We start from the raw sequence: 25206 nt of genomic DNA on the forward strand, positions 1-25206 counted from the left end.
AAGCGCATAATAACTTTAAAAGAATTTTATTGTTAAGATCTTCTGGATCACATTTTTTCTTGAAATTCTTAACTAATGCTGCAATAAAGTGATATATGCATCCAGTCAATATGGTTTGCTCTCCTTTTCTTTTATAAATTGAGCCTTGAAGTGCTTTTTCGAAATCAGTTGTTATAACATCAAATGTTGATAAAGGAATTTTAATATCAGTATCATACTCCATAATACTAAATACTCTTTGATAATCAGTTTCTGTTCTTCCCGTCATGATTATATGTAAAAACGGTAGATACAGTTGAGTTGCTTGGTCAAAAATTAACAAATTTAATAATTGGCCATTCATTATTGATACAGGAACGACTTTGAAGGTTCCATCAATAAAACAATGTGATGAATACCGTGCAACTCGAATGAAACGTTCCAATCCAAAAAAATAATAGGCATTATCATTTTTTGTGCTTTGGGTAATAAAATATGATCTTTGATTAAAAAATTCTAACATTTCATTAATAAGATCAATCTCTGATTTTGATTTGACAGGATGAACTTCATAATACAGCTGTTGGACTTTCTTCTCTGATATCTGAATGAAATTAGTAGACTGGGCTTGATTACAGTCATATATCAGTTGATTTGCATACTTTCTTGTTTCTGATATCGTTGCGGTTGGATTTTTGACAACATAATCTTGAACTTGAGATTCAATATCATAGTTCATTGGATTTGTTCCTTTAATTATTTGAGATTGTTTTGCAGGTCGGCAGTTATGAAGTTTACTGTCTGGTTTTTCTTCAGGAGAAATATTTAATTTCTCATCAAAGACTTTTACATGCATACAAAAGTTGCATCTAGGTTTATATCCGCAATAATAAATAATTTCTAAATAATTATTATGAGCATTGTAACGTTGAAATCTCAAAGGATGACCATTTGTATATATGGTTAATGAATATTTAATACGTGCGGATTGGGAAATTGAAAATGTATGATAAGTCCTCAGAATATTTTTGATTCTTTTTCGGTGAATCTCTTTATTTTTATCATCAAAAGATTGATAATTAGGAATAAGTTCAATGCAAGCTTTATTAACGATAATAGATTGTTTATGCGTCGAAAAATTATTTTGGTAATCATAAGCAAAATTTGGCACTAGATGTGTATTTTGTAAATCTGTTAATGGAGGATTATCGGTTAAATGATTAGAAATTTGGGAAGAATAAGAAGCAGTTTCATTAGGTAGTGAGGATTGATGCTGAGGGATTTGACGCTGAATATCCGAATTTATTGTTGCATTTTGTCTTTGATTTGGGTTTGAAGGAGTGACTCCACTTATTGTTGCAGTTTGTCTTTGATTTGTGTTTGGAGGAGAAACTGCATTTATTGTTGCATTTTGTCTTTGATTTGTGTTTGGAAATGAAACTGCATTTATTGTTGCATTTTGTCTTTGATTTGTGTTTGGAAATGAAACTGCATTTATTGTTGCATTTTGTCTTTGATTTGTGTTTGGAAGAAACTGCATTTATTGTTGCATTTTGTCTTTGATTTGTGTTTGGAAATGAAACTGCATTTATTGTTGCATTTTGTCTTTGATTTGTGTTTGGAAATGAAACTGCATTTATTGTTGCATTTTGTCTTTGATTTGTGTTTGGAAATGAAACTGCATTTATTGTTGCATTTTGTCTTTGATTTGTGTTTGGAAATGAAACTGCATTTATTGTTGCATTTTGTCTTTGATTTGTGTTTGGAAATGAAACTGCATTTATTGTTGCATTTTGTCTTTGATTTGTGTTTGGAAATGAAACTGCATTTATTGTTGCATTTTGTCTTTGATTTGTGTTTGGAAATGAAACTGCATTTATTGTTGCATTTTGTCTTTGATTTGTGTTTGGAAATGAAACTGCATTTATTGTTGCATTTTGTCTTTGATTTGTGTTTGGAAATGAAACTGCATTTATTGTTGCATTTTGTCTTTGATTTGTGTTTGGAAGAAACTGCATTATTGTTGCATTTTGTCTTTGATTTGTGTTTGGAAATGAAACTGCATTTATTGTTGCATTTTGTCTTTGATTTGTGTTTGGAAATGAAACTGCATTTATTGTTGCATTTTGTCTTTGATTTGTGTTTGGAAGAAACTGCATTTATTGTTGCATTTGTCTTTGATTTGTGTTTGGAAATGAAACTGCATTTATTGTTGCATTTTGTCTTTGATTTGTGTTTGGAAATGAAACTGCATTTATTGTTGCATTTTGTCTTTGATTTGTGTTTGGAAGAAACTCCATTATTGTTGCAGTTTGTCTTTGATTTGTGTTTGGAAATGAAACTGCATTTATTGTTGCATTTTGTCTTTGATTTGTGTTTGGAAATGAAACTGCATTTATTGTTGCATTTTGTCTTTGATTTGTGTTTGGAAATGAAACTGCATTTATTGTTGCATTTGTCTTTGATTTGTGTTTGGAAATGAAACTGCATTTATTGTTGCATTTTGTCTTTGATTTGTGTTTGGAAATGAAACTGCATTTATTGTTGCATTTTGTCTTTGATTTGTGTTTGGAAGAACTGCATTTATTGTTGCATTTGTCTTTGATTTGTGTTTGGAAATGAAACTGCATTTATTGTTGCATTTTGTCTTTGATTTGTGTTTGGAAATGAAACTGCATTTATTGTTGCATTTTGTCTTTGATTTGTGTTTGGAAATGAAACTGCATTTATTGTTTCATTTTGTCTTTGATTTGTGTTTGGAGAAACTGCATTTATTGTTGCATTTTGTCTTTGATTTGTGTTTGGAAATGAAACTGCATTTATTGTTGCATTTTGTCTTTGATTTGTGTTTGGAAATGAAACTGCATTTATTGTTGCATTTTGTCTTTGATTTGTGTTTGGAAGAACTGCATTATTGTTGCATTTGTCTTTGATTTGTGTTTGGAAATGAAACTGCATTTATTGTTGCATTTTGTCTTTGATTTGTGTTTGGAAATGAAACTGCATTTATTGTTGCATTTTGTCTTTGATTTGTGTTTGGAAATGAAACTGCATTTTTGTTGCATTTTGTCTTTGATTTGTGTTTGGAAATGAAACTGCATTTATTGTTTCATTTTGTCTTTGATTTGTGTTTGGAAATGAAACTGCATTTATTGTTGCATTTTGTCTTTGATTTGTGTTTGGAAATGAAACTGCATTTATTGTTGCATTTTGTCTTTGATTTGTGTTTGGAAATGAAACTGCATTTATTGTTGCATTTTGTCTTTGATTTGTGTTTGGAAATGAAACTGCATTTATTGTTGCATTTTGTCTTTGATTTGTGTTTGGAAATGAAACTGCATTTATTGTTGCATTTTGTCTTTGATTTGTGTTTGGAAATGAAACTGCATTTATTGTTGCATTTTGTCTTTGATTTGTGTTTGGAAATGAAACTCATTATTGTTGCATTTTGTCTTTGATTTGTGTTTGGAAATGAAACTGCATTTATTGTTGCATTTTGTCTTTGATTTGTGTTTGGAAATGAAACTGCATTTATTGTTGCATTTTGTCTTTGATTTGTGTTTGGAAATGAAACTGCATTTATTGTTGCATTTTGTCTTTGATTTGTGTTTGGAGAAACTGCATTTATTGTTGCATTTTGTCTTTGATTTGTGTTTGGAAATGAAACTGCATTTATTGTTGCATTTTGTCTTTGATTTGTGTTTGGAAATGAAACTGCATTTATTGTTGCATTTTGTCTTTGATTTGTGTTTGGAAATGAAACTGCATTTATTGTTGCATTTTGTCTTTGATTTGTGTTTGGAAATGAAACTGCATTTATTGTTGCATTTTGTCTTTGATTTGTGTTTGGAAATGAAACTGCATTTATTGTTGCATTTTGTCTTTGATTTGTGTTTGGAAATGAAACTGCATTTATTGTTGCATTTTGTCTTTGATTTGTGTTTGGAAATGAAACTGCATTTATTGTTGCATTTTGTCTTTGATTTGTGTTTGGAAATGAAACTGCATTTATTGTTGCATTTTGTCTTTGATTTGTGTTTGGAAATGAAACTGCATTTATTGTTGCATTTTGTCTTTGATTTGTGTTTGGAAATGAAACTGCATTTATTGTTGCATTTTGTCTTTGATTTGTGTTTGGAAATGAAACTGCATTTATTGTTGCATTTTGTCTTTGATTTGTGTTTGGAAATGAAACTGCATTTATTGTTGCATTTTGTCTTTGATTTGTGTTTGGAAATGAAACTGCATTTATTGTTGCATTTTGTCTTTGATTTGTGTTTGGAAGAACTGCATTTATTGTTGCATTTTGTCTTTGATTTGTGTTTGGAAATGAAACTGCATTTATTGTTGCATTTTGTCTTTGATTTGTGTTTGGAAATGAAACTGCATTTATTGTTCATTTTGTCTTTGATTTGTGTTTGGAAATGAAACTGCATTTATTGTTGCATTTTGTCTTTGATTTGTGTTTGGAAATGAAACTGCATTTATTGTTGCATTTTGTCTTTGATTTGTGTTTGGAAATGAAACTGCATTTATTGTTGCATTTTGTCTTTGATTTGTGTTTGGAAATGAAACTGCATTTATTGTTGCATTTTGTCTTTGATTTGTGTTTGGAAATGAAACTGCATTTATTGTTGCATTTTGTCTTTGATTTGTGTTTGGAAATGAAACTGCATTTATTGTTGCATTTTGTCTTTGATTTGTGTTTGGAAATGAAACTGCATTTATTGTTGCATTTTGTCTTTGATTTGTGTTTGGAAATGAAACTGCATTTATTGTTGCATTTGTCTTTGATTTGTGTTTGGAAATGAAACTGCATTTATTGTTGCATTTTGTCTTTGATTTGTGTTTGGAAATGAAACTGCATTTATTGTTGCATTTTGTCTTTGATTTGTGTTTGGAAATGAAACTGCATTTATTGTTGCATTTTGTCTTTGATTTGTGTTTGGAAATGAAACTGCATTTATTGTTGCATTTTGTCTTTGATTTGTGTTTGGAAATGAAACTGCATTTATTGTTGCATTTTGTCTTTGATTTGTGTTTGGAAATGAAACTGCATTTATTGTTGCATTTTGTCTTTGATTTGTGTTTGGAAATGAAACTGCATTTATTGTTGCATTTTGTCTTTGATTTGTGTTTGGAAATGAAACTGCATTTATTGTTGCATTTTGTCTTTGATTTGTGTTTGGAAATGAAACTGCATTTATTGTTGCATTTTGTCTTTGATTTGTGTTTGGAAATGAAACTGCATTTATTGTTGCATTTTGTCTTTGATTTGTGTTTGGAAATGAAACTGCATTTATTGTTGCATTTTGTCTTTGATTTGTGTTTGGAAATGAAACTGCATTTATTGTTGCATTTTGTCTTTGATTTGTGTTTGGAAATGAAACTGCATTTATTGTTGCATTTTGTCTTTGATTTGTGTTTGGAAATGAAACTGCATTTATTGTTGCATTTTGTCTTTGATTTGTGTTTGGAAATGAAACTGCATTTATTGTTGCATTTTGTCTTTGATTTGTGTTTGGAAATGAAACTGCATTTATTGTTGCATTTTGTCTTTGATTTGTGTTTGGAAATGAAACTGCATTTATTGTTGCATTTTGTCTTTGATTTGTGTTTGGAAATGAAACTGCATTTATTGTTGCATTTTGTCTTTGATTTGTGTTTGGAAATGAAACTGCATTTATTGTTGCATTTTGTCTTTGATTTGTGTTTGGAAATGAAACTGCATTTATTGTTGCATTTTGTCTTTGATTTGTGTTTGGAAATGAAACTGCATTTATTGTTGCATTTTGTCTTTGATTTGTGTTTGGAAATGAAACTGCATTTATTGTTGCATTTTGTCTTTGATTTGTGTTTGGAAATGAAACTGCATTTATTGTTGCATTTTGTCTTTGATTTGTGTTTGGAAATGAAACTGCATTTATTGTTGCATTTTGTCTTTGATTTGTGTTTGGAAATGAAACTGCATTTATTGTTGCATTTTGTCTTTGATTTGTGTTTGGAAATGAAACTGCATTTATTGTTGCATTTTGTCTTTGATTTGTGTTTGGAAATGAAACTGCATTTATTGTTGCATTTTGTCTTTGATTTGTGTTTGGAAATGAAACTGCATTTATTGTTGCATTTTGTCTTTGATTTGTGTTTGGAAATGAAACTGCATTTATTGTTGCATTTTGTCTTTGATTTGTGTTTGGAAATGAAACTGCATTTATTGTTGCATTTTGTCTTTGATTTGTGTTTGGAAATGAAACTGCATTTATTGTTGCATTTTGTCTTTGATTTGTGTTTGGAAATGAAACTGCATTTATTGTTGCATTTTGTCTTTGATTTGTGTTTGGAAATGAAACTGCATTTATTGTTGCATTTTGTCTTTGATTTGTGTTTGGAAATGAAACTGCATTTATTGTTGCATTTTGTCTTTGATTTGTGTTTGGAAATGAAACTGCATTTATTGTTGCATTTTGTCTTTGATTTGTGTTTGGAAATGAAACTGCATTTATTGTTGCATTTTGTCTTTGATTTGTGTTTGGAAATGAAACTGCATTTATTGTTGCATTTTGTCTTTGATTTGTGTTTGGAAATGAAACTGCATTTATTGTTGCATTTGTCTTTGATTTGTGTTTGGAAATGAAACTGCATTTATTGTTGCATTTTGTCTTTGATTTGTGTTTGGAAATGAAACTGCATTTATTGTTGCATTTTGTCTTTGATTTGTGTTTGGAAATGAAACTGCATTTATTGTTGCATTTTGTCTTTGATTTGTGTTTGGAAATGAAACTGCATTTATTGTTGCATTTTGTCTTTGATTTGTGTTTGGAAATGAAACTGCATTTATTGTTGCATTTTGTCTTTGATTTGTGTTTGGAAATGAAACTGCATTTATTGTTGCATTTTGTCTTGATTTGTGTTGTGTGGAAATGAACTGCATTTATTGTTGATTTTTGTCTTTGATTTGTGTTTGAAATGAAACTGCTTTATTGTTGCATTTTGTCTTTGATTTGTGTTTGGAAATGAAATGATTATTTCTGTTGCATTTATTTTTGTCATTTTGTCTTTGATTTGTGTTTGGAAATGAAACTGCATTTATTGTTGCATTTTGTCTTTGATTTGTGTTTGGAAATGAAACTGCATTTATTGTTGCATTTTGTCTTTGATTTGTGTTTGGAAATGAAACTGCATTTATTGTTGCATTTTGTCTTTGATTTGTGTTTGGAAATGAAACTGCATTTATTGTTGCATTTTGTCTTTGATTTGTGTTTGGAAATGAAACTGCATTTATTGTTGCATTTTGTCTTTGATTTGTGTTTGGAAATGAAACTGCATTTATTGTTGCATTTTGTCTTTGATTTGTGTTTGGAAATGAAACTGCATTTATTGTTGCATTTTGTCTTTGATTTGTGTTTGGAAATGAAACTGCATTTATTGTTTCATTTTGTCTTTGATTTGTGTTTGGAAATGAAACTGCATTTATTGTTGCATTTTGTCTTTGATTTGTGTTTGGAAATGAAACTGCATTTATTGTTGCATTTTGTCTTTGATTTGTGTTTGGAAATGAAACTGCATTTATTGTTGCATTTTGTCTTTGATTTGTGTTTGGAAATGAAACTGCATTTATTGTTTCATTTTGTCTTTGATTTGTGTTTGGAGGAGAAACTCCACTTATTGTTGCAGTTTGTCTTTGATTTGTGTTTGGAAATGAAACTGCATTTATTGTTGCATTTTGTCTTTGATTTGTGTTTGGAAATGAAACTGCATTTATTGTTTCATTTTGTCTTTGATTTGTGTTTGGAAATGAAACTGCATTTATTGTTGCATTTTGTCTTTGATTTGTGTTTGGAAATGAAACTGCATTTATTGTTGCATTTTGTCTTTGATTTGTGTTTGGAAATGAAACTGCATTTATTGTTGCATTTTGTCTTTGATTTGTGTTTGGAAATGAAACTGCATTTATTGTTGCATTTTGTCTTTGATTTGTGTTTGGAAATGAAACTGCATTTATTGTTGCATTTTGTCTTTGATTTGTGTTTGGAAATGAAACTGCATTTATTGTTGCATTTTGTCTTTGATTTGTGTTTGGAAATGAAACTGCATTTATTGTTGCATTTTGTCTTTGATTTGTGTTTGGAAATGAAACTGCATTTATTGTTGCATTTTGTCTTTGATTTGTGTTTGGAAATGAAACTGCATTTATTGTTGCATTTTGTCTTTGATTTGTGTTTGGAAATGAAACTGCATTTATTGTTGCATTTTGTCTTTGATTTGTGTTTGGAAATGAAAGCATTTATTGTTGCATTTGTCTTTGATTTGTGTTTGGAAATGAAACTGCATTTATTGTTGCATTTTGTCTTTGATTTGTGTTTGGAAATGAAACTGCATTTATTGTTGCATTTTGTCTTTGATTTGTGTTTGGAAATGAAACTGCATTTATTGTTGCATTTTGTCTTTGATTTGTGTTTGGAAATGAAACTGCATTTATTGTTGCATTTTGTCTTTGATTTGTGTTTGGAAGAAACTGCATTTATTGTTGCATTTTGTCTTTGATTTGTGTTTGGAAATGAAACTGCATTTATTGTTGCATTTTGTCTTTGATTTGTGTTTGGAAATGAAACTGCATTTATTGTTGCATTTTGTCTTTGATTTGTGTTTGGAAATGAAACTGCATTTATTGTTGCATTTTGTCTTTGATTTTGTTTTGGAGAAACTGCATTTATTGTTGCATTTTGTCTTTGATTTGTGTTTGGAAATGAAACTGCATTTATTGTTGCATTTTGTCTTTGATTTGTGTTTGGAAATGAAACTGCATTTATTGTTGCATTTTGTCTTTGATTTGTGTTTGGAAATGAAACTGCATTTATTGTTGCATTTTGTCTTTGATTTGTGTTTGGAAATGAAACTGCATTTATTGTTGCATTTTGTCTTTGATTTGTGTTTGGAAATGAAACTGCATTTATTGTTGCATTTTGTCTTTGATTTGTGTTTGGAAATGAAACTGCATTTATTGTTGCATTTTGTCTTTGATTTGTGTTTGGAAATGAAACTGCATTATTGTTGCATTTTGTCTTTGATTTGTGTTTGGAAATGAAACTGCATTTATTGTTGCATTTTGTCTTTGATTTGTGTTTGGAAATGAAACTGCATTTATTGTTGCATTTTGTCTTTGATTTGTGTTTGGAAATGAAACTGCATTTATTGTTCATTTTGTCTTTGATTTGTGTTTGGAAATGAAACTGCATTTATTGTTGCATTTTGTCTTTGATTTGTGTTTGGAAGAAACTGCATTTTGTTGCATTTGTCTTTGATTTGTGTTTGGAAATGAAACTGCATTTATTGTTGCATTTTGTCTTTGATTTGTGTTTGGAAATGAAACTGCATTTATTGTTGCATTTTGTCTTTGATTTGTGTTTGGAAATGAAACTGCATTTATTGTTGCATTTTGTCTTTGATTTGTGTTTGAGCAGTTACTCCATTATTGTTGCATTTGTCTTTGATTTGTGTTTGGAAATGAAACTGCATTTATTGTTGCATTTTGTCTTTGATTTGTGTTTGGAAATGAAACTGCATTTATTGTTGCATTTTGTCTTTGATTTGTGTTTGGAAATGAAACTGCATTTATTGTTGCATTTTGTCTTTGATTTGTGTTTGGAAATGAAACTGCATTTATTGTTTCATTTTGTCTTTGATTTGTGTTTGGAAATGAAACTGCATTATTGTTGCATTTTGTCTTTGATTTGTGTTTGGAAATGAAACTGCATTTATTGTTGCATTTTGTCTTTGATTTGTGTTTGGAAATGAAACTGCATTTATTGTTTCATTTTGTCTTTGATTTGTTTTGAGAGAAACTGCATTTATTGTTGCATTTGTCTTTGATTTGTGTTTGGAAATGAAACTGCATTTATTGTTGCATTTTGTCTTTGATTTGTGTTTGGAAATGAAACTGCATTTATTGTTGCATTTTGTCTTTGATTTGTGTTTGGAAATGAAACTGCATTTATTGTTGCATTTTGTCTTTGATTTGTGTTTGGAAATGAAACTGCATTTATTGTTTCATTTTGTCTTTGATTTGTGTTTGGAGGAGTAACTCCACTTATTGTTGCATTTTGTCTTTGATTTGTGTTTGGAAATGAAACTGCATTTATTGTTGCATTTTGTCTTTGATTTGTGTTTGGAGGAGAAACTGCATTTATTGTTTCATTTTGTCTTATATTTGAATTTTGAGCAGTTACTCCACTTATTGTTGCAGTTTGTCTTTGATTTGTGTTTGGAAATGAAACTGCATTTATTGTTGCATTTTGTCTTTGATTTGTGTTTGGAAATGAAACTGCATTTATTGTTTCATTTTGTCTTTGATTTGTGTTTGGAAATGAAACTGCATTTATTGTTTCATTTTGTCTTTGATTTGTGTTTGGAGGAGAAACTCCACTTATTGTTGCAGTTTGTCTTTGATTTGTGTTTGGAAATGAAACTGCATTTATTGTTGCATTTTGTCTTTGATTTGTGTTTGGAAATGAAACTGCATTTATTGTTTCATTTTGTCTTTGATTTGTGTTTGGAAATGAAACTGCATTTATTGTTACATTTTGTCTTTGATTTGTGTTTGGAAGAGTAACTCCACTTATTGTTGCAGTTTGTCTTTGATTTGTGTTTGGAAATGAAACTGCATTTATTGTTGCATTTTGTCTTTGATTTGTGTTTGGAAATGAAACTGCATTTATTGTTGCATTTTGTCTTTGATTTGTGTTTGGAAATGAAACTGCATTTATTGTTTCATTTTGTCTTTGATTTGTGTTTGGAGGAGAAACTCCACTTATTGTTTCATTTTGTCTTATATTTGAATTTTGAGCAGTTACTCCACTTATTGTTGCAGTTTGTCTTTGATTTGTGTTTGGAAATGAAACTGCATTTATTGTTGCATTTTGTCTTTGATTTGTGTTTGGAAATGAAACTGCATTTATTGTTACATTTTGTCTTTGATTTGTGTTTGGAGGAGAAACTCCACTTATTGTTTCATTTTGTCTTTGATTTGTGTTTGGAGGAGTAACTCCACTTATTGTTGCATTTTGTTCATCTAATAAAATTTGTTCATTCTCCTCCTCTTTGAATTCATTGAATTCTTCGGAACTTAAATATCTGTTTAATAGAGAATCCGAGTTTTCGTTGTCTTCATCTTGACATGGCCAATTCTTTCTTATATTGTTATCTTTATCATGAGTTTCTATAGAAAAATCATTTTTATCCTTTTGTTTACTTTCTTCATCATAATCGATATCACTATCATTCTCACTATAAGAATCTTCAGCTTCTTCATTTGGTAAAATTGTCTCATATAATTTATTTTTATTTCCATCTGAAATTGTTACTTTATACTCTCCTTCTAACATTTTTTTAATTTCATCAACAGGATTGAATACTTCCTGAAGACAATTGAAATTCATGATTTTAATTGCTTCTTCTATTATGTTATTGCTCATATACAACGCAAACTTGGCTGCCCACAATAAATTTTCGTCATTTTGTGATATTTGATTAATCTTTTTGTCTTGATCTTCAGAAGTTTTTATACTGTTTACAATCGGAATTGAAAATAAGTTAAAAGGCTTCTTTTTTCTTTTAATATTGATAGTAATTTTGTTATTACAGCGCAAATTATCCAGAACACCTAAATTTTTGTTATTTGTTGTTAATTCGAATGTGTTTAGAGGTAAACTTAGCTTGTGAGATATATATAAATAAAGTGTTAATGCTTTAACCGCTCTTGGTGGAATGACATATAATTTTGTATCCTTATAAATAAATTTAATGTAGTTTTCCATTTTTGTCACTTTTTAAGATCTTACAAAATATAGTTGATTTTTATCACTATTGAAATAAGATAAATAATGTAAGGACTCTAATTTTGTTATAAATATGAATGAAAACAGTAAAATGGATAACTTAAATATATAAAAATAAATATTGGAACAAAGCTATAACAAATTTTCATTCTTATTTATAAATTGATAAACCAAAGTAATACATTTTATTACATTTCGTGTAACATATACTAATATATAGATATTTTTTGAGATAATGTATTTATCTGTAAAAATTGTATGTGATCAAATTTGATTGATAAATTTATTCAGTAATAATAAATTGCATGTACAATATATTATTGTCTTGCCATTTTTTGCTCATAATAAAAAATCTTTAAAAATGATAACAATAAAAGAGTAGGTGACAAAAGTGCATACTCTTAAATTAACCTTAAATGTTGATTTTTCGATATTTTCGGTATTAACCTTATTGTAAATTTTTCCGGTGATAAATTTATCACACTGAGGTTATTTTTCCGGTGAGATTTTTAACCTTGATTTAATGAAATTAATATATATAAATTTTATTATTTTTAATTTCGAATGAGTATAATAAAATATTTTTTTATATCGTCATAACTCTCATCACTGTTGTGATTCCAAATGCGATTATTAAGGTTCAAGTCGCTATTGTTTTGAATGAAGATAGAGCAGTAAGAATTCTTACAAGGGCAGGTAATCAGATTGTTGAGCAAAGAGCTTCAAAACACGATGTATATTCTCCCTGCATGATATCAACACTTGGCTATTAGTCTTTATCCATTTTTGAAAATTGTATTGTAAATTGTAAGAATTTCTGAATACTACTACTATAAAATATAATTGCTTATCTATGTATATTCTCCCTGCATGATATCAAGACTTGGCTATAAGTCTTTATCCATTTTTGAAAATTGTATTGTAAATTGTAAGAATTTCTGAATACTACTACTATAAAATATAATTGCTTATCAATGTATATTCTCCCTGCATGATATCAAGACTTGGCTATAAGTCTCTATTCATTATGAGTATGACCCCATTTTTTTTACAAAAAGTGCCGAATTGCAACTTTGTCCCAATCTCAACAATAAAAGAGTATTAAGTAAAAATTTATACATCCAAAATATATTTCAGTAACAGCATAATACGCCTATGCTAATTTTTAGTTCTTAAATTAAATAGATGTCCCTAATCCCATAGATATTCACCAAACTTGGCAAATTCTGAACGTGATCTACATATCCCTAGCAAGTAGATCATATTGGTATACGTATCTTGATCAAATAAAAAGAATATTTGTTGAATAATTTCTGTTCAAATTAAAAGTTCTTCAACTTACGGTAAATCTATCTGCCTTAAAAAGTATTACGATATTATGCAAAGTCAATTTTCTCCAAAAAAATATTTGAAGATGATACTTTAAGTATACCAAAAATACAAGAATTTTGAGAGAACTCAATGAATTTTTGTGAAGGTGGAGTTAAATTGAGAAGATTTTTGGTCAGAGAAAAACAAAAATTACTATCTGATAAAATGGTATTAAAATGAAAAAAGTTTAAACAAAGGAAATGAAGAATTTATATTATATTAGAATTTAAAGAGTAAATATAAAAGATTGAAAGAAAGAATAATAATAGGATTCTTGAATGCAACATTTGGAATGATGTTTCCAGTTGTAGATGTGTTAAGCAAAGAGAGATAATGATAGTTTCTTGAGTTTTGAGTTAAGCTTGTTGTAGATGAGAGAGAAATTTTGACGAGACTGAGGAACTTCATTTGGAATGATGTTTCCAGTTGTAGATGTGTTAAGCAAAGAGAGATAATGATAGTTTCTTGAGTTTTTGCAATTAACCATCCTCAATGACTATTGTTTTAATATAATTTTTAAATTTTTTAAAACTGACATTTTAGTTGTATATTTTTTCTAACAAAGGTACATTCACTAGGCGATAACAGTAAAATGGGATGAAAATATGATAAATAGCATCCCTATATAGTGCCAAACAATATTTAAAAAAAAAAGGTAGTGGGGCTTCCAGGGGCTGCGCCCCTTCTAGCCCCTAAGAAATTTTGCCCAAGACCCAAGAGGAGGACCGAACCCCAGCCGACCAGCCGTTGACTTTTTTGTAGAGCACTCAAAATAGTATAACTTTGTCCGGACAAGTAAGGGTCTATCGTCGCTACAGGAAAAGTTACGGGCGTTCCAAGGAAGTATACTTTGAGAAGCCTTTCCCCCTTTTAAAACAAGATAGGATGGTTATTTTACAAAACTGACAACACTTTGACCGAGTAGTTTTTTGTGCTGAACAAATAGTGTCATATAAACATCTGTCAAAAACCGTTTTTTACTTCACTTAAAATGCCACGTAAGCTACGTAAGAATATACGTAAGAGGAAGAGAGCATTGAAACATCCAATAGTAAAACTGACACCACAACAACAGTTGCAACAACAAATTATGAATGACCCCACTATGTTGCAACAAATGTCAAGCAACCCTATGCTTTTAAACCGAGTTATTGGTGCACAGAGTGGAGGTTTAAGAGCGGCACTTTTAGCGAAAATGGCAGGCTATGGTGGAGCTGCAGACGAACAGCTTATAACCCTCAAAGTCAAATGAATTTGAGTTCACTCAAAAATCAAATAACAGATGTCAAAAAGTCAAACATAGACATACAGAAACAATAAGTGAAAACGAAAAGAAACTAGAATATGACAGACACACAAAGAAACTCAATGAGTTAAACGTAGAGAAAAAGAAGAAAGAAGAACAACTGAAAGAACTAAGTACAGAGGAATATGCGAAAAAAGTGTCAGAAAAAGCAGCAGAAGTAGCAAAAATGGAACAAGATGTTATAAATTTGAAAAACCATACTACTCAATATAAAGTACTGAAAGATGAAGAGATAAAACAAAAGCCATGAAGACATTATGGATAGCGATGAGTATAAAAAAGAAGTTGAAGCAAATGTAAAGGCAGAAAAACTTTTACAGTTGCAAAACCAAACCGTACAGTATGAAAACTTAGCACAAGAAAGTAAAAATAACGACGCAGCCATGCAAAAGGCAATGAAAAGCTCAGAATATATAAAAGCTAATAATGACTGGTTAGATGCCCAAGCCAACGCCAAAGCAGCCCAACTTATAGGGTCAATAAGGACAAAATACAAGCGGATGAAGACAGTTCAAATGAAGCTTTAATGAATGCTGACTTTAAGAACGCCTTCGAAGCTCTTCATAGTAAGGTGAAACTAGTGAACAACTTCTCATCTGGAAAGAAACTGAAGTCTGAAGGTTTCGACAACGAGTTAAGAGAAGTAGCACAAAATATGACGAAAATAACAGATGCAGCAACGAGACAGGCAGTTCAAAGTGCCTATGACGCCGTTAGAGCAACTGTTGTGGAAAGTCAAGAAAAAGAGTTACAACAGACCAAAACAGACCTAGTAAATGCTTTCTTAAAAACGAAAAGTCAGGTAGGACATTATGCTGCAGATGGAACATATGTGCCAGCTGGTGGAACTTATATACCACCAAACCCTCCAAGAGAAGCACCTGCACCAGGACTACCTAAAACATTTACATCGTCACATGGACACAGACACAGGCATGCACCAAAACCAACACAACAACCAACACAACAACCAACAGTTCAAAACACTGCACCACAACCAACAGTTCAAAACACTGCACCACAACCAACAGTTCAAAACACTGCACCACAACCACAAACAGAGCAAGGACATAAAAGAAGTAGAGAACAAGGAAACCAAGAATTCTTAAAAATGCTTAAGGAAGACTATGGTTACCCAGATACTCTTGACTTTAGTGACAGATATAAAGAAGCTATTAGAAAGTTCAAGGAAGGAAATACTGACCCGAACCTATTTAGCTTTATGGTTCAGCACCAAATGGGATATAATTTCAAACCTGGAAAATACAAGCTCGCTAAGGGATATGATTTAATAGCATATCATCCAAATGACATGGATGAATTTACTCCGAGATATTTGGTGTCAGAGCTAAATGATAATTCAACTCTCTTCATGAAACGCGTAAAAAATAGAGACGGAACGAAAAAAGAAAGGTTTATGAGTCCGGATGACTTAGATAGGGAACTTTTTAAAAACGGTCTCGGAATATATGAAATGCCAGCAGATGAGGTACAAGAAACTCAACAGGAAGAAGTTCAGATACAACCAGACATGAAGAAATAGTTCAGCAACAACAGCTAGAAGAGCCAGAAGGAAACGAACAAGTCCCTCCTTTGGAAACTAACTTCACAGAACTAGATGAAGATTTGGAACAGCCGAAAAATCTTGACCCTCAACAAGAGTATGCGAGAATATGGAATCTTTCCAAGAGTCTAAGAAAAATTCAGCTGACATAGTAGAAGAATATCGAAAAATGTTCGCCGACATACAAAAGACTCCAACATCAGATGAAAATATTCAGCATAGAATGGAAGAACTGAAAGAAAGTGTACGCAAATACAACAATCCTTTTTACTTACGACCATATAACGTTCAATCTTTGGCTGAACTCGGTGAAAAATAAAAGGTTAAATTTCACCAAAACATATAGAAATGAAACATTGTTTAAAGTTCATTCAGAACCTAATCAATATGGAAACAAACCTACTTTTGTTTCTGCAGACTATGGAACTACAATGAGATGGGGTCATAAAGCTAATCCGGATAGGTGGGTTCATAAACTTACAACCACAATTCCAAGAAGTTGTAGACGCAATGGAAGTGAATGGTGAACCAGATATAGCTGGTATTTTCAGCGCGGCTTTAATGCCATTGAAAGATATGAAAGATGCAGATATTTGGACCAGTATGAAATGAACATGGCTGAAGGAAATATAACACCTGACGTTCTAGAACATTTATCTCAAAGAACTACACAGAACCATAGAGATGGTATATTTGGTGAAGAGTTTAGAAAGAAAGTTAGGGAGATAGAAGGAAGAGAACCTATTGTACATGACCTTGCAAACGAAAGTTTACAAAATGTCATAAAAACTTACTTTGCAGACAATGAACTGAGAAGGGATGAATATTTAAGAAAACTCAAATGGACAGTACCAAATGAAATGTTAGTATTGAAAAACATGTTCCTTGACAAAATAAAACCAACTACAGAAATAAATGACGCAAGACTGAAACATTGGGTAAAAGCTTTCCCATTCACAAAAGATATTATTGGTAACATGGAAAGAAAACCAGAATGGCTACAAAAACATATATTTGGAAACGAGCATATTCCATATGGACAAGCTCTGTTTGAAGAGCTTGAACCGGAAACTCAGGAAAGAGTCATGCAAACAATACGCGAAGACTCAAATACAAACTATGACAAAATCTTTCTAGGATATAGGTTACCTGAGATGGGCGACCAGAGCCCAAAGGCAAAAAGGACATGGGAAATTTACAACATACTAGTGAACATGAGGCAAAGATGCAACAACTTGAAGCAGAGGGCAAGTTACCAAAAGCGACACCAAAGAAGAAGAGAAGAGTAGAACAAAGTGAAAGTAGTGAAGAAGTAACTTCATCTAGTGAAAGTAGTGGCAATGAAGGAAAAAGAAGAGTTAAAAACTCAGTCAGGAAGAAAGTAAAGCTGGTCCGAGTGGGTTCTATTATGATATATAAATCCAACTATTCTATATTTTTTACCCATATGAAATGTACGCCGCTCAGAATATAACGCCAACAGTTTTGGATGCCATGAACGGAAATGTTTCCGAATGGTATAACGAATGCGACAATGCCATTAGAAGGTCAGAAATAGTTCCTGGAACTTACGAATATACAACTGCTGTTTCTTATGGAAACGTAGGTGAGTTTGGAGAAGGTTTCTTCAACAACAGTAGATATTGCTTGCGACAGGTTTCATATTATTTCTATTGACAACTCATTCTTATACGTGGAACAAGACATTGAAATAAAACCTTCTGCCAAGTTGTCTGACAAGAAAGGTTGCAAGGAATTTTCTATGTCGGATACCAATATGCTCCAGAAGTTTTCATGGGATATAAGATATATTCTAACTCTGACTTAGTTCAAACAGTACATGGGCAAACTATGAATGGTTCGCTTTGAGAAACTCAGTACAACCACAAGCTAGAGAACAAACAGACCAGTATGCAAATATTGAGAAAATAAGAAGACTTGACCCTAACGTTCCAGAGAGTTTATGTTAAACCTTTCTGGTTCAGATGGAACTGCTGCCACTAAAGTAAAACTGAAACTTAGAGTTCCTTTGTCATCTTTCCTCATCTTCAGGTTTTTAAGATAACTTGCCAAACTGGCAGGAAAAATTTCTATCGAACTTACTCCAAGCAAAAATAACTTAGTCATTGCACCAACACCAAGACCCATTCACTATTACAGACGTAAAGGAACAAATCAAACGTCATTCGCCGAATTTTGCAAAGACAAAGTTGACTTAGACCTTTGGTTTCTCAAACTTCAACAATGAAGTAAACTATTATTTCAATGCTGCTGGAACTGCTTGGGACCCAGTTAAGTTCACATGCGAAAAATTTGAATGCAAGAGAATAGAAAGCAGACTTGCAGTCTATATGTTGGACCCAGATATTTCAAATGCTTTAGCTGCCAAATATATTGCAGTTCCACTTATGTTCCCTATACACACAAAATATCTGTCAAAAGACTTGCAGGTGAAGTTGGAAACCAAAGTGCTGACCCAGGTGCAAGAACAGATATTGCTTTAACAACTGCAATGAAACATGCAGATACTATGTTTGTACTGTTCAGACGAACTATAAATGACTATTCTTGTTTCTACAACCCCGGTATTAAATATCATATAAACATAGATGGCAAATATTATCCAAGAAAGAATATTCTACAGTTGAGGATATGAGGTCATAACTTGACATTAGATGCTATGAACTTTAACAACAATTTCACAACAACCATTACACCTGAAATGCAAAGTTCTATTATGCCATATGTGAAAGTATGGACTCATACAGGAGGTCAAAAAAACTCAATATACAAATGGAGACCGTTCAAACTTTTGGCTTGGCATTCCATTTGCTGACTCAGAAGACTTTATGGGTGGTATTTCAACTGTTGGTACTGTACAAATACAATATACTGGTGACAGAGACGGTCCAGATGAACTGAGAGCAAAGAAGTTTACAAAACCAATAGCACTTTTCACGGAAGATGCTCTTTTGAAGATTCGTTCGATGAAAACCTGCTGGGGCTCCTCAGATTGGCATAACGACAGCTTCCATCGAGCAGATTTTGGCAGCAGGTCATGTAAGTTGTTCTTGAACTGACTTCTCTCCGTCAAATATTGACAGTACGCCAGTTTTGACATAATATTGTAAGATAAACTTACCTTTAGAAATATCTGTAAGTTTTGTTGTTATATTTTTGTCAACGTCAAGAACTTTCACCATTTCAGTTATACCAACTTTCTTTGCTTTATGAAAATATTTAGGTTCAGCAAAGACTGCTATTCTATAACATTTACCATTGTTTGTATAAAGAACTATTCTGTCAATGTATTTGTATTGTTTGTGTGTGTAAACTTTGTTCTGCTTCAATTCGAAGAGATACTCGAATACGTCCATCTTTTTATTCTAAGTAAAATGTCATTTCCGAAAAATAGAAGCGTGAGTGTTTCAAAAGGTTTAATGGCGGTGGCAGATGTGAAGTTAAATTCACCAACTCAAACAAACAGTCAAAGTGTTATTGTCAATGTCAAAGACAGAGATGTTGAAGTGGGGAAACCATACGAAGACGAAGATGGTATAACAATTGTTCCTGTAAAAGAACAACCAACATATCCTGAAGTTAGCAGAGACTTAAGTTCTGTTGCAGATATTCGAAACGACTACCAACAACTGAAAGACAAACTTCAAACTCAGGAGAAGATTTGTCAAGCTTTAAGTATAATGTTAAACTTGGTCGAACACAACCCTGTAAAAAGTGAACTCATATGTCATTGCACCTCATGAAGTCTTGAAAGAACTATTGAAACTTTTGACAGAGGCAGACGATATAAACATCAAAGAAATAGAACCCGACATTAGTTGCTGTGGTGTTTCATATAATGTCATTGACAAGATATACGTTATGAAAGGAGGTGAAACGTTGAACTTAAAGTATAGTTTCCCAGACGTCATAAAAATATTTGACGACCACAACATTTCATTAAAATTTATTTGCTAAGTAAATGGCAGAAGATATAATGGTTTATACTATTACGACTAAAAACCCTGAGTCATATAATTCTATAACAACAAACTTACAAAGTCCTCAAGGACGGTATTGTAAACTAACTTTAAACACAATGACGACTAAAGCCTGTTTTGCTCTTTTGACACCAGAAGACTTTATTGTTGTGAATGGTAAAAAATACTCCTTTGAAGATACTTACTCAGATATACCACCAACAGGTTTTGTTGACTTATTTAATACTTTAAGTAGGGTGTAACATGTGCTGCAACTAGAGCAGGTTTCATTATGTTTGGATGTCCGACTGAGTTTACTATAAACGATATGAGCTATAATACAAAACTTATTTCTGGTTTTTTACCAACAGTTTCCTATAACAGGAAAAGGTGTCAACAAGGAATGTCTATTCCATTGACATTAAGCACACCAATCTTATATATTGTTTCAAACTTAGGTTCAAAGTGTTATTCGAATGTCGACAGAAACTATTATGACCAAAAGATACTTATGCGTATAAACAATACTTTCTCTGCTGGTTTGCCTATTGTTCATTCGAATGCAGAATTTTCAACCTTAGTGAACTCAAACACTTTGGCAAGTATAACGTTGACATTAGTTGACGCAAACTTTGTTCCTGTAAAACTTTTTGTCCTATGTATTTGTCAATGACGGCAGAAAGTTTCGAATTGGAAGATGCAACTGGTGAAAGTATTGTATTACAAGAACAACTTCAACAACAAATAGCTCAAGAACAACAAATGCAACAAATGCAACAAATGCAACAAAAAGTCAAGAATAAAAAAAATATTTTTTTTATTTTTATAAAAATGTACAGAATAGATGTTTCAGATTTTTATGACTTCCAAGCATTCAGAAATATGTGTCCATTTCGAGACTATAACAAAGCAGTCGAGAATTTGAAACGTTTAGTCATTTATGTCGACTCTGCCCAGAATGTTATGTTATGAAAGAATGGGATGTAGTCTTTAACAACCAAGAGCAACAATAGTGTCTGAACAAGAATGTAGACAGAAACTTAAGAAAATAAAAGTCGTACAAGTTGGCATGAAGATGTTAGATGCTTGGGATATCTTATTGTCAAAGTTAGAAGATTTTTCAGTTCGAGTATAAAGTTCTATACACCTTCTCCAAACTTCTATTCTATCTTCACTGGATATAAATACGAACAAGTAGAATGGAAAGAAAATATTATAGAAGCTTGGTTAGACCATGTCAAAGAAATTATATGCAATGGAAACGAAAGAGTCTATGAGTATATCTTATGTTGGTTTGCAAACATCTTACAACATCCAAGTGCTAAAAATGAAACTGCTCTCATTATAATTGGAAAGCAAGGAACTGGTAAGAACACATTCTTTACAGATATTTTGTGCAAACTGTTAGAAGGTTATTCGAATCCGAATATGACAAACTTAGAAAACATCTGCGGTAAATTTAACTCTTCAATTGAGAATATGAAACTTATAGTATGTAACGAACTTCAAAGTATAGATACAACAAAAGTTTTGAACTCAGATGCTTTGAAGAGTCTTATAACAGACAAAGTTGGAGTTGTTGAAAGAAAATATAAAGACCAAAGAGTTTGTGAAAATGTTGCAAACTTCATTATGGTTTCAAACAATGCTGTTCCGATGAAGTTAGAAAGTTCTGACAGAAGATATGTAGTTGTCAGAACGTCAGAAGCTCATATGCAAGATACAGAATATTTTGACGACTTAGCAGAAACTTTGACATCTGACTTTTACAACCATTTGTTCTCATATTTTATGACATTAGATATTTCAAAGTTCAATCCAAGACAAATTCCACATACCGAAGAGAGACAAACATTGTTAGAAGCAAACAAGAGTGTATATGAACTGTTCATAGATGAAACTGACTTTGAGTGTTTAGATGAAAGGTCATTGTACGATTCGTATAAACAATATTGTCAAGAATATGGTTATATGACAGCGTCTAAACGAACATTCTTGGCAAATGTCAAAAGTCTTTTAGACGTACAGAATGGTGTATATACAAAGAAAAATTTTTCTGAGTAAATTTTAAAAAAAATATTTTTTTATCCGATAGAAAAGATGGCAAAATTCATCTCAGTAAACAAGTACATGTCAGGACTTAAAGAAGAACTAGACCCATTCACATATTTGAATGTTTACTTCTACCATTTTGAAAAGTCTTCATTCAGCAAAGTTTGGAACATCGAACCAGTTAAGTTTGCTATTGTGACTAAAAATGGTGCGAAATTTGAAGACTTAGACATAGAAGGTTTGTTAGCAGTCAAAGAAAGTTTTGACAGAAGGTTTTCAAACCTTAAAGAAGGCAAAGCATACAAACTTGTTATACCTTATGAACCAAAGAAAGCAGACGACTATGAATATTATGAGTCTAAGATAGTTGAAGTTCAAGGTAAATTGGGTAAAAAGATTTTAGAGTCTAAGCCGTGTTTACTCCTAAAGAGGAAGAGAACATTGACATTGACCCAGAAATGTTCTAAAAATAAAATTTTATTTTTACATGTCAAATTTCTTTTTCTCTGGAACTGGTTCAGGTTCTTTCTTCTCTTCTTCTACTTTCTTTTCTTTCTTTTCTTTCTTCTTCTTTTCTGGTGGAGTTATGTCAAATTTGGCGCAACTATATTTATGTAAAAGTTCTTTGTCCTTTAATAGCTCTTCTATTCTGTTTTCTATTTCATCTTCAAGAACGGCGCATGTGTCTTCTTTGCATTCTAAGAAATTTTGTTGGACTTCATCTTTCCAAGAGGCGTCATCTCTGTCAACAAGTCTGTCATTGACAAATTTTAAGACTTCTCTGCTTAATGTTTTATGGTTCTTGTCATATTCCCAGAAACAGAACTTTAGAACAAATTCCCCTTTCTTGTTTACACTATGTAAGATTTTATGGTCGACAGATGTTTTGCTGTCGAAAAGCTTGTCTCGAATATAGATAGCGAAATCGCTAGACATTTTCTAAAAGATAAAAATTTTAATTTTTCTAAAAATATGTTAGAAAAAAGTTTGCTGACATTGACAAGAAATTTGAGAATGTTTTAAACAAGAACAAGAGGAAGTTAGAAAAATGCTCAGATAAAACCTATACATGACAAGTTCTTATTTGCTCAGAATGGTATAACAGGTCTAATTGCACCACCTGGGTCGGGTAAGACTTTCACTTATCTTAAAATGGCTGCACAACAACAAGAACTAGATGAGAAGAACCCATTCTATGAAGTTAGTTGTCATTTGTAGTACTTCTGGTCAATTTGACCAAACCGTCAATTCGTTCAAAGATATTATAAAGAAGTCTAAGTTAGTATGTATAAAGGATACTGAGTTTGTTGGATTGGATAAAGAAGTACCAAAGAAGAGTTTTGAAGTATAATGCTATAAATGAGTATATAAATTCTAAGTTCAAAGACCCTAATGAGGAAATGCAGAGAATATTAGAGAAGAAACACTTCAGAAACAAACAGAAAGAGATAGAATACATTTCGAAGAAATTGCAATCTTACGATTGGAAGACATACCCTCATAGGTGTCTTCTTATCTTAGATGACTTTGCTTCTCATCCTTGTTAAAGAACAGAGAACAAGACATGTGTCGAATTCTTAAGAAGCTCAGACACTTTAACATCTCAGTTGTCATTTGTGTACAGACAGCAAAGAGTTTAAGTAAGGATGTAAAGAGAATACTTACTGACATTGTACTTTTCCCCGGATTGTCCGAAGACGATTTCATGGAACTTATGAAAGAGTCCATGGCAGGTAAGTTTGACAGACATGAACTATGGGAGAAGTACAAAGTCATACAAGACCCTCATACTTCTTTCAGAATTCATATCTACGCGAACAAAGTTCAAATTGTAAAAAGTCAAGCTTGAAAAATAAAGAGTTCATTTACTCTACTTGTTTGAAGTTGTCAAAATACTCTGTTATTTTTCACGATTTTCATAGAGTTTTAGGCGACCCAGAAAAAAGTCGGTCTCGCTGTTCTTCACTGTTTTCGTACGGAATCTCTTCTCTCGGTTTTCCGAGGGAAGCAAGCATATGCCATTTTTTGACGAAGTGAAGGTTTGCACTTCGTCAAAAAAATCCCTGAAATCAAGAATTTTGTTGCTGAATTCAGCAAAAATAATGTTTAGGGTAGAAGGTGAGATCTCACCTGTTTTCTCACCTGTTTTTTCACCTCAGTTATTTTATAAGCGTTTTACATGGTAAACGTTATTTTTTAAATTTTGTGAAAACTCAACGGTTTGACACATGCCCTAAAAATTATTTTACTCAGAATTTTGTTGCTGAATTCAGCAAAAATAATGTTTAGGGTAGAAGGTGAGATCTCACCTGTTTTCTCACCTGTTTTCTCACCTCTTTTTTTATAAGCGTTTTACATGGTAAACGTTATGAATTCGTGAGACTCTAAACAGTTTCGTAGCTTCTATTTCTTCTTTTAGTACATCGAATGTTTTAACGATACCGAAAGTTTCTTTATATTTCTTCTTGACGTCAGATAGAAGGAAATCTTCTGCTGTTGGATAGTTTTTGTTCAGAAATTCTAAAAAAAAATAAAAAAATAAAAAAAAATAAAACTAACTTTATTTTTTATTTCGGGAAAATTCATGAAAATTCAAGAGGTGAAAAAAGAGGTGAAAAAACAGGTGAGATCTCACCTTCTACCTAAACATTATTTTTTGGTGTAAATTTCCTAAACTGACTGACTGACTGACTGACGGCACAAAGTGGCATAACGAAAACATTAATATATATAAAATTCATGAAAATTCAAGAGGGTAGAAAACAGGTGAGGAAAACAGGTTAGATCTAACCTTCTACCCTAAATTATATTTTTACTGAATTCAGCAACAAAATTCAAATTGTAAAAAAGTCAAGCTTGAAAAATAAAGAGTTCATTTACTCTGCTTGTTTGAAGTTGTCAAAATACTCTGTTATTTTTTCTTTCAGTAGCGGTAAGTCTTCTTTGAAGGTAAGTATTGTACAACCTTTCATATCATAGTGTGTTTGAGGTAACGTATCTTGAACTATTTGTTTCACATCTTCATTCGGTGTCATTGAAATCGGTAAGTTTTCGCGATAGAACCAATTTCTGTCAGATTTGTAAATCTTAGCAAGGTCGTAAAAGCTTTTGTTGTTTCTT

The 25206-nt window shown here is 31.6% G+C and overlaps 2 protein-coding genes and 7 pseudogenes across 9 annotated transcripts, besides 3 other annotated features; 6 read left to right on the top strand and 3 right to left on the bottom strand.

Moving 5' to 3' along the window:
* Positions 1-1575: 1575 nt before the first annotated feature.
* On the bottom strand, positions 1576-3401 carry TVAGG3_0193810 (annotated as a pseudogene). The gene has a single exon. A coding segment is annotated over exon 1 (1826 nt).
* A 6194-nt stretch (positions 3402-9595) lies between these two features.
* On the bottom strand, positions 9596-11414 carry TVAGG3_0193820 (annotated as a pseudogene). Its single transcript has one exon. A coding segment is annotated over exon 1 (1819 nt).
* Positions 11415-12403: 989 nt separating this feature from the next.
* Positions 12404-12899: a mobile genetic element.
* Positions 12900-13829: a mobile genetic element.
* A 1772-nt stretch (positions 13830-15601) lies between these two features.
* On the top strand, positions 15602-16094 carry TVAGG3_0193850 (annotated as a pseudogene). Its single transcript has one exon. A coding segment is annotated over exon 1 (493 nt).
* A 334-nt stretch (positions 16095-16428) lies between these two features.
* Positions 16429-25206: part of a mobile genetic element that runs on past the window's edge.
* TVAGG3_0193870 lies at positions 16486-17353 on the top strand (annotated as a pseudogene). The gene has a single exon. A coding segment is annotated over exon 1 (868 nt).
* On the top strand, positions 19495-20032 carry TVAGG3_0193880 (annotated as a pseudogene). The gene has a single exon. A coding segment is annotated over exon 1 (538 nt).
* Positions 21321-22098, top strand: TVAGG3_0193890 (annotated as a pseudogene). Its single transcript has one exon. A coding segment is annotated over exon 1 (778 nt).
* Positions 22135-22465, top strand: TVAGG3_0193900 (protein of unknown function, DUF4108 family; the record flags this gene model as incomplete). Its single annotated transcript, XM_051226077.1, has 1 exon — positions 22135-22465. A coding segment is annotated over one exon (331 nt), but the record flags the coding sequence as incomplete, so codon positions are not given.
* TVAGG3_0193910 (uncharacterized protein) lies at positions 22570-23022 on the bottom strand (the record flags this gene model as incomplete). Its single annotated transcript, XM_051226078.1, has 1 exon — positions 22570-23022. The coding sequence occupies one exon, from the start codon at positions 23020-23022 to the stop codon at positions 22570-22572; it is 453 nt and encodes a 150-aa protein (XP_051111064.1).
* Positions 23059-23730, top strand: TVAGG3_0193920 (annotated as a pseudogene). The gene has a single exon. A coding segment is annotated over exon 1 (672 nt).

This window comes from Trichomonas vaginalis, chromosome IV (assembly GCF_026262505.1).
Source record: "Trichomonas vaginalis G3 chromosome IV, whole genome shotgun sequence".
In the NCBI taxonomy this organism is placed as follows: Eukaryota; Parabasalia; order Trichomonadida; family Trichomonadidae; genus Trichomonas; species Trichomonas vaginalis.